This window comes from Gopherus flavomarginatus, chromosome 4, assembly GCF_025201925.1.
Source record: "Gopherus flavomarginatus isolate rGopFla2 chromosome 4, rGopFla2.mat.asm, whole genome shotgun sequence".
In the NCBI taxonomy this organism is placed as follows: Eukaryota; Metazoa; Chordata; order Testudines; family Testudinidae; genus Gopherus; species Gopherus flavomarginatus.
The window spans coordinates 206,200,081-206,215,775 of NC_066620.1; the positions used below are offsets into that span (position 1 = coordinate 206,200,081).

At 47.8% G+C, this 15,695-nt stretch overlaps 1 protein-coding gene across 5 annotated transcripts in view; it reads right to left on the bottom strand.

Annotated features, from left to right (window-relative positions):
* Positions 1-15,695, bottom strand: part of PKHD1 (PKHD1 ciliary IPT domain containing fibrocystin/polyductin) — a 382,755-nt gene that overhangs the window by 62,567 nt on the left and 304,493 nt on the right. The window contains exon 60 of one of the 5 annotated variants that reach the window (XM_050948687.1): positions 5,595-5,690. The exons of the other annotated variants lie outside the window; for them this stretch is intronic. Within the exon in view, the coding sequence (XP_050804644.1) occupies positions 5,641-5,690 (50 nt within the window). The 3' untranslated portion in view covers positions 5,595-5,640. Of the gene's footprint in view, positions 1-5,594; positions 5,691-15,695 lie in introns of those variants that run through there. 5 annotated transcript variants of the gene reach the window in all.

The following is a 15,695-nucleotide window of genomic DNA, read 5'->3' on the forward strand; positions in this document are numbered from 1 at the left end:
GGGTTCAGTCCATGGCTGTGTTTTATTTCAAGCTTCATCATAATTCTAAAGTGAATACTTAGTGGCAGGCTGGCTACTTGCCCGGGGGAGGGGGAATTCTGCCTTGTAAAATTATGAGAGAGGATGAAAGCTAGCAGCTCACTCCATTAAAAACCTTCTGGGAGGGGACTCAAGACATCTGACCTTTGCACAATCATCCAGCTTGAGTCTAAGAAGCATATGAGCATTGATCAGGTCTGTATCATCGAAGCATACAATGCACCTTGGAAGTGTCACAACCACTGTTCCATTATAGATGTTAATATTCATCTCTGCATTAGCGAGTGGCCAGTAAGGAAGCCTTAGGATTCCATGTTTAATAATAACAACTCCTCTATAGTCTTTGCTGATCATGAGAAAGGAGAGGTTTCTATTTAACTCCAAAGTGTTTCTGTCACAAACTTGGAATTTCAAGGAGATTATGATTGTTCGCATTCTAGTGGCAAGTGTATAGGGGTTCCAATTGTGCTAGACTCTGCACAGGCAGAGAGTAAGAGAGTCCTTGCCTCAAAGAACTTACACTCTAAATAGATCAAAACGATAAAGGAAACTGAGGCACAGAGAGAGTAAGTGACTAGACAAAGGTAACAAAGGATATCTTTGACATAGCTGGCAACAGCCTCCAGATCACCTTAGTCCCAGTCTGGGCCCTTACCCTCTTTCAATGTCAGAGCAAAGACTTTTTAGGATCCTCCAGAACTAGAGGTAAGGTTAAAAATTAGACCCTGGATATTACTACTTCCCAGCAGGTAAGTGTTTTCCAAGGTGGAGCCAAAATGCACGAGGCTGGCCCAATGAAAAACATCAAATCTAGGTATGGATTTCTACCCCTCTTACAGGGAAGTAGAGTGGCCACTGCTGCATCCCCAGAATATTGGACTCCTGGGAACAGCATGGGGTTACCCCCGCCTGTCCCTGGCAGCATGACCTGTGCGAGGTCACAAGGGTGGAGGCAGAGTAGCAGACTCTGCATAATGACATGACCCATCCATGACACTGGCCCTACCACATCCAGTTTTGTCTCAGTACCAGACAGGGGCCAGGAGGAGCAAGGACAACATGCCAGATATGCTTTCTATTAAACAACTGAAGCAACAGTATTAGCCCTGACACTGCTGGGTGTCTACTCCAGCTTCCGCGCTATGGCAGAACACAGCAGTGATGCTCCCTTGATGTGCTGCCAGAAGGCTGCCACTTGAAAGGAGATACATCTCTAATGCCACAACCCTAGGGTATGGAATCAAATCTTGGGTTCTAAAACATGCACCTCTACTGCCTGAGCTAAATGCCTCTATCGGCTAAGGCTGTAGGAGGCACATCAAGCTCATTCTGTGGCCCAGCCACCAACAGAAGGGGACAGAGCACTCCAGACTAGTGGGTGTGGTTACACATCTATACTATGAAACAGCACATTTGAAGTACCAGATGTGTCTGGCAGTAGATAATGGGAGAGCCACCACTACTCACCAGTTAGATTGAAAATATCTATGCCCTGGTCTACACTGTGGGGGTTGACCTAAGATACGCAACTTCAGCTACACGAATAGCGTAGCTGAAGTCACCGTATCTTAGGTCAATTTACCTGGCCATGAGGACACTGGCGAGTCAACTGCTGCCGCTCCCCAGCTGACTCTGCTTCCGCCTCTCGCGAACTGGAGTTCCGGAGTCGACGGGGAGCGTGTTCGGGGATTGTTTCACCCGCGTCTAGACGAGACGCGATAAATCGATCCCTGACAGATCGATCCCTACTCGCGATCTGGCAGGTAGTGAAGACCTGCCTTATATATCCCTTGCAATATGGAAGTTTAGTTGCTCATAGGTTCTTCAACCATTCCATTCTGTAGTCTCCTTGGTAAGAGAGATTCACTCATGGACCTATAACCTCAGTCCCCTATTGCTGGGTTCTCAGAATGGCACATTCTGCTGAACCCCCAGAACAGGATCTGTGCACCATGCTGGGTCATGGAGCACTGCCGGAGGGGCATTGATCTACTGTATCTCCATAACAAGGCAGTGTGTACATAGCCCTTCTTGGTGGAAGTCTCATGCTAAATGGAACCTGAGGATTCCCAGTTGTCTTTAAAGAGGAGTGTCCAACAACTCACTGCACTCAAAGGAACCCAGGACCACTGGAGGCACAGTAGAGTTAAAAGCAAGGGGATTCCTACCAGGTTTGTTCTACCTAGGGAACCTACTTACACACTCCACTAACTCCCTTGGCAGAAACCTGTCTTTGTGAAGCAGGAGTCCTAAGCACCTTTTTTCATATTACTGGCACAATTAACTGACGACTGTGTTGTCTATGTGTACACAGGCACTGATGCAGCAAAACACAACAGCAGGGATGTAGCCAGAAAGCCTGCAACCAACAGCTAGGGCATGGAGTCTACAGGAAAGTAGGCTGCAACACAGAATATGCCTTTCATTTGATCACCACCAAGCTACCTGAAATAAAACAGAGATACTAGGAGCTAATGCTAAAGCAACCAGTCTTTGGAGTCCAGGCACACTTAAGGGCTGATCAGACAAAGACAATGTAGATCTATGAAGACAATGAGTTACTTCTAAAATCAGAAATAGCAGGCACAAAAAAAAAAAAGAAAAAGAAAAAAAAAGAAACCAGGGACAAGCTCTTTAAAACCAGAGACAGCAGGATGCAATCAGACTACTACAAAGAGCAAAGACGACAATACAGTCAAATATACAGCATAAACTGATTGACAGTTCTGAAAGCACAGTTTTTTCCATTTTCACTACTGGCTTTGGAGATGGTACTATGACCCTTGATGTGATTGGACAGATTTTTTTTTTAAAGGGCAATCAGACTTTTTTGCAAGTTCAGTTTCTACCTGCAAAAAATTAATGGCTGAAACAAATCCTACCACGTAGACAGCTAGCACTTGACCCACCTGCCCATGTAAGTGGTGTGGTTTGAACCCACATTAATTGTGGACTCAGTAGGAGAACCCACAAACAAAGGGGACCAAGGACAAGTCCCTTTAAATATCTAGCCTCTTATGAATATAGTTTGGTGAGGTTTCATTTTTTTACACTCGGAGTTTCCTATTTTGTTATGCAACACTTGAAAACAGTTACTTTCCACAGTTTAAAGAGATTAAGTGGACAGAGTTGCTTTTTCTTTCCATCTGGAACATGGAGAATTCTGCAAATCTTTCTAATTGGATAAAACCAGAATTCTGACATTTGTGTCAACATGTTTACCGAGCAGGGCACATGGACAAAGCCACTATCACATGTGCCATACTGGCCCTATTATCTCAGGGCATGAACCTGGGTGGGGAGAAGGGAGGAGCTGATTAATATAAATCACCTCCCTCAGCTTCTGCAATAGATGACATTCAATATTGGCCTAATCCCAGCCAATGGCAATTCACTGTAGTCTTAAGATTTCCATCAGTAGATCTCAAAGCGCTTTGCAAGCTTCATTACCCTCCTTTTGCAGATGGGGACACTGAGTCACAGAGAGGTGAAGCAATTTGCTCAAGGTCACACACAGGAGGCCAGAGGCCGAGCCAGGAATATACCCTACATTTCCAGAGGCCCAGTCTACAGCTCTCTCCACTAGGCAACACTGCTCTTTCCATTGTGATCACTTAGGTTTGGTCCCAATGAGATTTTAGGGGCCTACACACGTAGGGTTGTCAGGTGTCTGGTTTTTGACTGGAATGCCTGGTCAAAAACAGACCCTGGTGGCTTTGGTCAGCACTGCTGACTGGGCCATTAAAAGTCTGGTTGGTCACCTGCAGTAGGGCAGGCAGGGTGCCTACCTGGCTCTACGTGGCTCCCGGGAAACTAGCAGCATCTCTTTCTGGCTCATAGGTGGAGGGGAGGCCAAGGGAGCTCTGCACGCTGCACCCGCCTGAATGCCAGCTCCTCAGCTTTCATTGGCAGAGAACCATGGCCAATGGGAGCTGCGGGTGCGCATCTGCGGGTGGAGGCAGTGCACAGAGCCCCCATGGCCACACTTCCACCTAGGAGCCAAGAGACATTTCATCGCTTACAGGGAGACCCCCGAGGCAAGTGCCACCCAGAGCCCACATCCCGAATGTCCTTCTGCACCCTATCTGCCTGCCCCAGGCTGGAGCCCCCTCCTGCAACCAAACTCCCTCCCAGATCCTGCACCCCCCAACACCCCAACCCCCTGCCCCAGCACGGAGCCCCCTCCTGCACCCAAACTCTCTCCCGGAGCCTGCACCCCACACCCCCTCCTGAGCCCCCTCTCATACCCAAACTCCCTCCCAGAGCCCGCACCTCTTGCACCCTAACCCCTTGCCCCAACCTGGAGCCCCCTCCTGCACTCTGAACCTCCTGCACGCCAAGCTCCTGCCCCTGCCCGGTGAAAATGAGCGAGTGAGGGTGGGAAAGTGAGCGACAGAGAGAAGGGGGATGGAGTGAGCAGGGGCGGGGCCTTGGGGAAGGGGCGGGGCAAGTGTGTTCGGTTTTGTGTGATTAGAAAGTTGGCAACCCTACGCGCACGTGCAGTAAGGCAGCCTGCTGGATTGTGTTGCAGCAGTAGTGATCCCCCTCATCACACGGGGGCTGAAGTATTCATTGGCCCAGCCTTTCATTTATGCATGCAAATCATTGTGGGTTGTGGGGAAAGAGTGGGGTGGACACATTTAGCCACCAAGCTGGGATTGAAAATTGAGGGGGATATTTTCCAAAGGTACAAAGGGGAGTTGGCAGGCCCACTTCCATCTCCCCCTCACCCTGTAGTACAAGTTTTAGTGTCAGTGGCCTGACAGTTGGTCCACTGGTGAATTTGGAGTGAGACGTCCTTTCCAGGTATCTCCCATAGCCAATAAATGTGAACACCGGCAATGACAGCTGGCATTTTGTCAGTTTGTGATCTATGCACCTGCAAAGGGGCTCAAGAGCCATCATGCCCCCATTTCCTGAACTTACAGCATGAGGGGTACGGAAAGCGTCAGGCTGCATGACACTGGTTCGCAATTCAGTTACAAATAGCACTTTGCCTGGAGGTCCATCCAGCTGAATTAGGAAAAAAGAGCCATTAATTAACTTGACTTACGCAAGGCTGACACAGGGCAGTGTGACCTTTTCTCTATGTCATATGCCACGTGGATTTCAGCCTCAGTATGATGCTTTGTCACCAGCAATCCCCATTTTTTAGATCACTGGTTTGCAGGGGGTTGTTGAGAGTGTGAGATGAGGGACGAAGGGCATACAGAAGAAAGTGGAGATATTATTTTAATGAAGTGTACACATCAAAGAAAGCAGAACCCTGTGTTATACTATACTGCTGTCCTAGGCCACTTTTTAAAATCCTGGCCTTAATACCTAGCATACTACATGCAAACCTTAAAAGTACTTGATGCAGCAACTTCATCATTCTAATCGGTGCACTTATGATGAAGTCTTATCGCATGCTGTATTTCAAACCAATCCACATACCATCTGAGCTGGAGCCTCTATAGCACATCTTAAGAACTGCTGCAATAGATCAGGGAAATAGTCCCCTATCTGAAAGTCATCTTGATTCTGAGATTCTCTGTAAAAACTCCATTCTGACCCTGAGGGTGAAATCCTAAGCCCATTTTCTTCAAGGGAGCCAGGACTTCACCATCCAAATCTTGTCTCCTTGGTCTCCATAGCAAAAAAACCCAAAACTAAACAAAAAGAAAAAAAAAAGAAAAAGAATTCTAACATTTGTCAAATTCCATAGGACAAAATGGGCACAAAAAGAAATTACATTTTCACAATTCTAGGAGAGCATTAATTGATGTAGAACAACTCCCCTCAACAAAATACAGAAGATTTTAAAAAATACTTGTCCCTGTAAATCACCATGGCTTAAACTTAGAAGGCCTTGTCTGAATCTTCCCTCAATGTGCTCTACATTTTTATCTCATTGAAAACACTCCTTTCTTGCTAAATAAACATGATGTGATCAACAGTAGACCTCAAGAAAATCCTTTCACATCTTATTATCCCACAGTTTAGATTAGGGCTTTTATAACTTGCCTTCATAACTCAACCACAGGATCAGCTCTGTTACCCTCTGCTGTAACTTTTCAATGCTAATATATTATATCTGTAACATGAAGACCAAAGACAGAACACAACATTGTCTAGTAGTTGTGACTTAATTTCAATTTCCCCTTCCAATGCTTGAACTTCTGGGGCACTAACTACTCAGACTGTTTGTCAGTTTCTCTTTTACTGGACTCAGTTATGCCCCTTGCAAAGCAGAATCATATTAGGAGAAGGAAGAAAAGCACCAAGCAAGCATTAATGCCTGGAGTAATTACAGCTTGTAAGGCAAAAGGCCTTCCAGAGGCACTCGGGGTTGGATTGCCTTGCACATGCTACAACTGTATAACAGGCCTAGCTAGCTCTCCCCACCATGCAGTCCTGCAGGAGAGCAGCAGGGTGGAGCCATGCCCCTGTCTTGCCAAAGCACTCCTGTCTGGTAATGTTAGCCCACAGTAGCCACTCCATCAGTGCAGTTTCCTGTGCCTGCAGCCAGATGATGAGTGATTTCTGCTAGGGTGCCCTGGAGACGGGGAAGAGACCCCTGTGCTGTGGCTCATCAGCTCATCCATAATATGACCTAAGATAGAAGTGGCTCTGCCACTGCCCTGCTGTGTGTCCTTGGGCAAGTCACTCCAGCTCTCTGTGCTTTTGTTTCCCTTCCCACTCTTTGTCTGTCTTGAATATTTAGATTGTAGGCTAAATGCAGCAGGGACCACCTCTCACTAGTGTTTGCAGTACCTAGCACAATGGGCCTCCATTCCCACTGGGGACTTCTAGATGTTCCTGTAACACAGGTAATAAACAATAACAAATCCACATGCAAGCAGATTTTTCTTTTTACATTCCTATATATTTTGGAACAGTGTCCAATAAGATCCCAATGCTCTGTTGGACTTTCACTCTTGCGATCCAAAAGACACGATCCACCATATCCTGGCCCAGAGTATATTTTATTTATTTTTCTGCTTTCCTGACTTTTTCCTCACTTCTGACCTTTATACATCACCATTAATGTTTTCAATTAACTGGATGTATCTTGCTATATCTACTTATGGCAGATGGCTAGCTGAGATATTTCACCCAGAAGGCATTCGGATACTGTGGTGATGGGCAGCAGTATCAAATTCCAAGATAGTTCTATCTATTTCACTTTTATTTTTGTTTGCAGTGTTGTTGCAGCCAGGTCGGTCCCAGGATATTAGCGAGACAAAGTGGGTGACACAATATCTTTTATTGGACAAATTTCTGTTGGTGAAAGAGACAAGCTTTCAAGCTACAGAACTCTTCTTCTTCAAGAACACAATTGGGTTTGACAAGACCTCTTAGCTCTTCTTCAAGAGCTCTGTGTAAGCTTAAAAGCTTCTCTCTCTCTTACCAACAGAACTTAAGAACGTAAGCATAAGAACATAAGTTTTGGTCCAAAACAACGTATTACTTCACCCATCTTGTCTCCCTTTTATTTTTAGTAATTCCAGTCTTTAGCAGTTCCTAGCCATTTTCCACACCCCCGCTCTTTAAGAGCCTTTTCCATTAAGGGTAACATTGCCAAACTTTGGGCTGGGACTTTCACAGGGGACTTTTCACACGCCTGGTGCCCAACTCCCACACAATGTCTACAAGAGGTTGTCACCTAACTCTCATAGAAGCTTTTGAAAATCACAGCCAACATGCTAAAGTTAGGCACCTAACTTCATATGCACCTAAGTAAAAGAAGCCTGCGTTTCAAAGGTACTTAGCAATTCCAGCTCCTGCTGGAGTCAATACAAGAGCAGTAGTATACTCCTAAACAGCCTAAAAACAAACTGACTGTGAAAATAAATGTTTACAAATTCAACATTAAAAAAAAAGAGAAAATAATAAGCCTGGACAATGAGAATATCACCAGTGTTTGCTTTCCATGTCAATATACATTTCCCTTTAAGAGTTTCCTTTGCCCTTTAAGCAATTCTATTATTCACACATAACATTTCTAATCATTCTTTCAAGCATTGCTATGTAATTTACCAACGTTTAATGAATGCCAGAATAAGCACTAGAGGGAAATTGCACATAACTGGACAGTAACCCAGTGGGTTTAACAAGGCCTCCAAACTTTTCTTTTTGAATATAATAATCTTTATTCAAATGTTTTCTCCTTTGATCAGGGATAATGGGTTTTTTATGAGTAATATTACTGACTTTTTCCCACACCACTTTCTCTATAACCCACCATGTCATAACTTCTGAATCTTCCAGGGACACAACGAAAAGTTACTAGTTATAAAGGACATCTTTGGATATTCTATCAGTATGTTCAATTAAAGAAACCAAAGTAAACAAATTCTCTTGTGCATTACTTTCCACTGAATCAGATCCATACTTTATTCTATTTGCTACATATTAGAGAAAACCTGATTCACACATATTTCTGAGAATAAGAATGGCTAGTTGAATCTGCTATAATATGGGGGTCAGCATTTGTTATCAATAAACATTTGTAGTATTAACCTGTCATTTCCACTTTCTAAAGAAAATATACATTGTTTTGCTCATGTTAAAAAACATCTGGTGAATTTTTCTTTGGAGCAACAACTTATGGGGGTGGTGTTTTTTGACAGCGCCTTTTGCTATCCCTGTGGAAATCCACCCCAATTTGGTCAAGTTATAAACCTTTGAAAAATTGCAGTTCATGCATGCTTAGTAGAGATTTCAGAGATTTTAGCAGCTAATTTTGCCAAAATTCCTTCGACACAGGTAGAGTGACCAGATGTCCCGATTTTATAGGGACAGTCCCGATTTTTGGGTTTTTTTCTTATATAGACTCCTATTACCCCCAACCCCCTGTCCCGATTTTTCACATTTGCTGTCTGGTCACTCTACGCACAGGGCATGCTGAAGACAAGGGCTGAACAGGGCTTTCCCTGCAATTACAGCTCTGAACTGTTGTGGGAGTTGGCAAGGGGTGGGGTGGGGTGGTAGAGAGAATTGACAGCAGGAAGCCTGCTTCTCATGTGCCCAGACAGTGTTGAGAAGGAAGTGTCCAGATTCGAAAGCAGAGAGGCCAAGAGCCAGATCATGCTTGAAAAGTTTGATTTAAATGACTTTCCTCACATTACACAGGCACTTTGTGGCACAGGCAAGGATAGAATCCAGCTGCATGAAACCTTAATTCTGGCATTTTCTAACTAGAGTGAGAGAGATAAAAATTATAGTCTAAACAGACAAGCCAGGCAAAGTGCAGGAGAAAGGATGGGTTATCCCTCTTTTACAGATGGCAAATTAAGGCACTGGAAGATTAAGGCCCAGATTTTTAAAGGTATTTAGGCATTGCTGTGCTCGCTGTCACAACACCTAACTGACTGAAGAGCCTAAATTCCATAGACGGTTGCTGGGATTTACACTCCTAAGTGCCTAGATTCCTTTTGAAAAAGATATTATATTTAGGTTCCTAAATCAGTTAGGTGGTGTGACCTTGAGTGCAGCAGTGCTTAAATACTTCAAAAATCTGGGCCTAAGTGACTTGCCCAAACCCAGAAAGTGAAACTGTGATGGAGCCCGAAATCAAACCCAGGTCTCCTGAGTCCCCCTGGAGTGCCATCATCACAAAACTATCCTTTTGCATTGTTTAACATTTAATTCCTCAGAAATTAACCCCTCCACTTCGTTAATTCTATGGTGCTGTTTGCTGACCTCTCTTTAGTACTGAGGTGCAGACAGCTGTACGTAATGTCTGGGTGTGGTCTCATCAGTCAGGGATTATCACTTAGCTGTGTTTCCAAACTACCATTTTTCTACAGAACCAGAGCAGCCTCTGTCTCAACCTCCTTTTCACATTGTCCTTCTACAGGAAAGCACTAGTGTGCACAACTTAAAGATGCTTTTATCTGAAACATCCATGAAGGAAATCCTGTGGTCTCTGATGAACCTGGCTTCCTCAATTTCCTGTTTGCAGCACAGCTGTCTGCACTGAATGGGTCTTGGGGACATTTTTTTGGAAATATTTGTCTACCTCTGTTGGAAGCCAGACTCCTTGAGTTAGAAAACAAGGATTTACACGCGCACACACACGCGCGCGCGCGCACACACACACACACGCACACACACAATCATAGTGGAAACAAAACATGGAAACAAAACGAATGAAAAGAAAACAAACCAATAAAGAACCTATCCTATCATAACATTTGAAGTTCTGGTATTTGCTGGCTTTGGAGTGCGTTCAAAATAAATGAAGGAAATGTGCATTTCATTAAATGCTAATATTTGGAAGACAAGGGGGGAAATGATGAAATGCTTCCAAATGCAGTCGCAAGGACACTGCACGCAAAAACAATTCTCCTTTATTTGGAACATTGCTACCTGGGGCTTAATGCATGACATGGAAAGGAAGGAGGTTGTTTTCCCAGGCAATTGCTATACAGATTTGTACCAAATTTTCCAGCGCCCCGACTCATTTTTCAGCAGTTAGAGGCGAATCTTTCTATAAGGACCAAGTTGAGCAATCAGTTTTTTGATCTTTTGCCCAGCCAGTCACTGTATGTGGATCAAAGGAACAGCAAGCTTCCCAAATCAGACCTGTGAGAGAAGCAAAATCTCTACCATATAAGGACAAAATACACTATACTTTGCATCTTAACGCCGAGACAGGTAAATCAACTCTCACCCATGCTTCCCTAATCTGTCAAGTTCTTGTTAGTGACAGAGCCTTGGGATCTAGTCCCAGCTCAGCCAGACAGGGCCGGCTCCAGGTTTTCTGCCGCCCCAAGCGGGAAAAAAAAAAAGCCGTGGCGATCGCACTGCTCCACTCTTCGGCAGCAATTCAGCAGCGGGTCCTTCGCTCCAAGAGGAACTGAGGGACTTGCCACCGAATTGCCACCAAACACCCGGACGTACCGCCCCAATGGCAGCCGGAGGACCACCCCTTGGTATTGGCCTCCCCAAGCACCCGCTTTTTTAGCTGGTGCCTGGAGCAGGTCTTGCTGCCAGAGCTGACCATGTGCAACCTCTCAGATCCCAAGTTGCCTCCTCTATAAAGCGAGGGGAATGCTACTTGCCTGCCTCTTACAGTAAAAGTATGAGGCCTTGCTTGACAATAAGGGTTGTGAAGGGCACTGATTTCTTACTCTACTAAGCGGAAGAGGTGAGACTAGACTGCATAGTCTGTTGGCTGCAAACCTGGCATTCCTGCAGTAGGTCTATTCTGAGGAATAAAAAGAGCAGGACAATTTAGTGCCCTGTATGACGGGATAGCTCCATACAGCTGCTTCAGAATGATACAGCTCAGCAAGAATTCAAACTTTAATGAATCATGGCCAAGTGCTAAAAACGTGTACAGCTTAGGTGCACATGGCAGTTTTCTACAGCACATTTCTTGGTGATTTCTGGGTGGATTTTCACAAGGATTGTGAAAGGCGCTTCTCCGATCTCAGGGCTACCTCCCTGCTAGCTATCCAACACTGAAGAGTCTAGAGCAGGGCTGGGCAAACTTTTTGGCCCAAGGGCCACATCTGGGTATGCAAATTGCATGGCCATGAATGCTCACAAAATTGGGGTTGGGGTGCGGGATGGGGGAAGGGCTCTGGTTGGGGCTGTGGGATCTGGGATGCTGCCAGAAATGAGGAGTTCAGGGTGCAGAAGGAGGCTCTGGGCTGGGCCAGGAGGTTGGGGTAGGGGGTGAGGGCTCCAGCTGGAGGTGCGGGCTCTGGGGTGGGGCTGGGAATGAGCGGTTTGGGGTGTAGGAGGGTGCTCCAGGCTGGGGCAGCAGATTGGGGCACCAGGGGTGAAGGCTCCAGTTAGGGGTGCAGGCTCTGGGGTAGGGCTAGGAATCAGGGCTGGGGCATGGGAGGGGCTCAGCGGTGCAAGCTCTGGGTGGCGCTTACCTCAAGCAGCTCCTGGAAGCAGCCGCATGTCTCCCCTACACGGAACCAGGGCCAGGCGATTCTGCCTGCTACTACCTCTGCCAGTGCCGCCCCTGCAGCTCCCATTGGCTGCAGTTCTTGGCCAATGGGAGCTGTGGGGGTGGCACTTGGGGTGGCGGGGGCAGCGTGCGGAGCCCCATGGCTGCCCCTACAGATAGGAGCTGGGGGGAACATGCTGCTGCTTCTGGAAGCCGTGCAGAGCCACAGCACGTCCTCATGGAGCGAATCCCGGCCCCGCTTGTCAGCTGGAGCGTGGGAGCAGGGCAAGCCCCAGACCCCGGTCCCCATCGGGAGCTTGAGAGCCAGATTAAATTGGCTGGTGGGCCAGATGTGGCCCACAGCTATAGTTTGCCCACCCCTGGTCTAGAGTTTAAAAACAAAGAGGTTGGAAATTGTTTTCTAGCACTGACAAAAATTCTCTTTTGTTCTTTATTGCTGAATCATTTTTGATTAAACTTTCTAGTAAAATTTGGTCCAAGGCAGACTCCAAGCATGGGAATTTCAGCACAAAAGGATAGATTTACAAACTGACAAGGAACCAAAAACAAGGGCTGAAGATGGAAAGTGCTAGGCATTGACTTCAGTAGAATTATGTGCCTTGTTCATTACAAATGCATGCAGTACTTAGCACAGCAATCCCTGTGCGTGCGTATTCAAATCAATGAGACTTCACTGACCTGGCAAGGATACAAGTCTCACCAAAGCATTAAAAGCAGTAGGCTTCTCGGTGAGGTAAGACTGACTCTAGAGAGGGTGACCCATTATATACATGCTGCCTTTCTTTCTGTGCTTACAAGTTGGGTAGCCATAGCTACAGCGGTGACGGGTATAAAGCACTGCAGCTGTGTCGCTGTAGCACTAGGATTGACAATTTTAGTTGGACGTATTCCTGGAGGTTTCATGACATGATATAATATTTCATTCCTGGAGACTCCAGGACAAGCCTGGAGGCTTGGCAACCCTACTAGCACCCGTAGAGCATGGATGGCCTAGAGCAGGCCTGCACAACTCGTAAAGCGGCGAGGGCCACATTACTCCAAAGAAAACAGCTGAGGGCCGAAACCCTCCGGCCCCGTGGAAACACTCCCCCCAGCACTGCCCAGCCCTGCAGAAACAAACCCTCCTTCTCCAGCGCCACACCATCAAAACAGCAGTGGGCCAAAAAGGAAGGTTGAGGGTGGGGAGGTGATACTTGATTTTAAATCAACCAGTGGCTTCCAGCTGAAGAGGTGGCTGGGAGCTCTCAGGGTCAAATTAAAGGGCCCAGGGCTCCGCCGGCTGGGGGAACCTGGAGCTTTGCAGGGCTGGGGCAGGGATTTAAAGGGCCCTGATATCTTGCTGCTGAGGGGAGCCTGAGCCCTTTAAATCCCAGCTCCAGCCCATCTGCTGGAGCTGCGGCCGGGATTCAAAGGGCTCTGGGCTGCCTGTAGCCGTGGGGAGCCCTGAGCCCTTTAAATCTCAGCCACCTCCAGGATTCAAAGGGCTCTGGGCTACCCGCGGCGGCGGGGAGTCCTGAGCCCTTTAAATCTCAGCCGCGGCCGGGAATCTCTGCGGGTAGCCCAGAGCCCTTTGAATTCCGGAAGCAGCTGGGATTAAAAGGGCTCTGGGCTCGCCACGGGCAGGCCAGAGCCCTTTGAATCCCAGCCGTGGCTGGAATTAAACGCGCTCTGGGCTTCCCGCTGCTGAGGGCAGCTCAGAGCCCCTTGATTCCCGACCACGGCTGGCAGGGCTGGCTTTAGGAAATGCGGGGCCCAATTCGAACATTGTCGGCAGGGCCCTGGCAGGGATGACTGAAAAAAAAAGAAAAGTAAAAAAAAAACCCTTTCATTTCTTAGCAACTGGTTCCCTATAAAATGTTCTGCCACAGTATGTATTTTTTGTACCAGTAGGGTTACCAAACGTCCATATTTTCCTCCCAGATGGGATTTAAGAACCTAAAAGCCTGACATGTCCGGGAAAATACAGATGTATGTTAACCCTACCTAAAGTTATTTTTTAAAAAGATAGGTTTGAACTAGAAATGAGCTTCGCCACTCCCTGAGAGTGTGCTAGGGTGCACATGTGTGGGTCCTAGCTGCTCCCTGCCCACCTCATTGAAGCAGGTGTGCAGGGTTACTTCTCTGGGAACTGCAGGGCACCAGTGGACATGGAGCTCACTGGAGGTGGGGGGGAAGGGACTGGAGGTAGGGTCTGGCTGCAGACTGGGCAAGGGGTGTGGGGCAGGCTGGAGACAGGGGGTGTGGGGTGGGCTGGTTGGCTTCAGGCAGGGTCACGGGGAGTGCGGCATGGGTTGGCAGAATTGGAGACAAAGGAGTGTGAGACTGGCTGGCTTTAGGCAGGGGGGTGCGGCAGGGGTTGGCTGGAGACAGGGCAGGGGGTGCAGAGCTGGTGCGGGCAGGGCAGGCGGTGCGGCAGAGGCTGGCTGGAGGCAAGGCAGGGGGTGCGGGGCTGGCTGGAGACAGGAACTGGTGCAGGCAGGGCAGGAAGTGAGGGGCTGGTGTGGGCAGGGGGTGCAGCAGGGGTTGGCTGCGGGCAGCTGATACAGGCAGAGGGCGTACAGCCCATCCTGTATGATTAGTGCCCCCTCCTCCTCCCTCCCCCACCAGGGTAGCAGCAGCAGCCCGGGGCTCAGGGGCTATTTAAAGGGCCCTGGGCTCCCCTGATTCTACCGCTCCAGCCCTTTAAATAGCCACGGGAACCCTGGGGAAGCAGTGGGGCTCCGGTGGCTATTTAAAGGGCTGGGGTGGAAGAAGCGACGGGAGCCCCGGACTTTTTAAATAGCCCCCAGAGCCCCACAGCCCTATCCCAGGGCTCCAGCAGTGGTGCTCTGGTGGCAATTTAAAGGGCCTGGCCAGGCCTTTTAAATTGCTCCCTGGGGAAGCTGGGCCACCCCGGTACAGCACACTGGCTTTTGCCAGTACACCGTACTGGGGCTTGGGCATGGGGCCCTCTTAGGGATGGGTTGATTCAGGGGAATTGGTTGAATTGGCCAAAAGCCAGCCCTGGCGGCTGGGATTTAAAAGGCTCTGGGCTCCCCGCTGCTGCGGGCAGCCCAGAGCCCTATGAATCCAGGCTGGGGCTGAGATTTAAAGGGCTCTGGGCTCCCCTCTGTTGCGGGCAGCCCAGAGCCTTTTGAATCCCGGCAGCGGCTGAGATTTAAAGGGCTCAGGGCTCCCCACTGCTGCTGGCAGCGCAGAGCCTTTTGAATCCCGGCAGTGGCTGAGATTTAAAGGGCTCTGGGCTGCCCGCGGCTGCAGGCAGCCCAGAGCCCTTTGATTCCCAGCCACGGGCTGCACAGTGAGCCTCTGCGGGCCGCATGCGGCCCGCAGGCCATATGTTGTGCAGGCCTGGCCTAGAGTCTAATCACTCAGCCCACAGTCTCTACTCAGGCAAAATTCCCCTCTGACTTCAATGACATTTTGTCTTGAATAAAGACTGGGCAGACTACACAGGCTTACACCCTTCATGGGATCATCACATGCAAACATACATACAAATGCAAAAAGATTCACCAAAACAGAAGTTCACAACACTCATATAGTTTTGTTTTTTTTAAATGATCTACATCATTATCTTTATGACAAATATTCATTTCCGAGCTTCAGTTCAGCTGGTTAAACTCTTGGCTAAAATAGCCTGAAGTCAATGGGCCCTGTTCTCATTTACACTAAGGGCTTAACTACACATGGAGTTGAAGTTTTTCAGGAACAGCTGTAACTGGGAAATACTCCATGTGTGGAC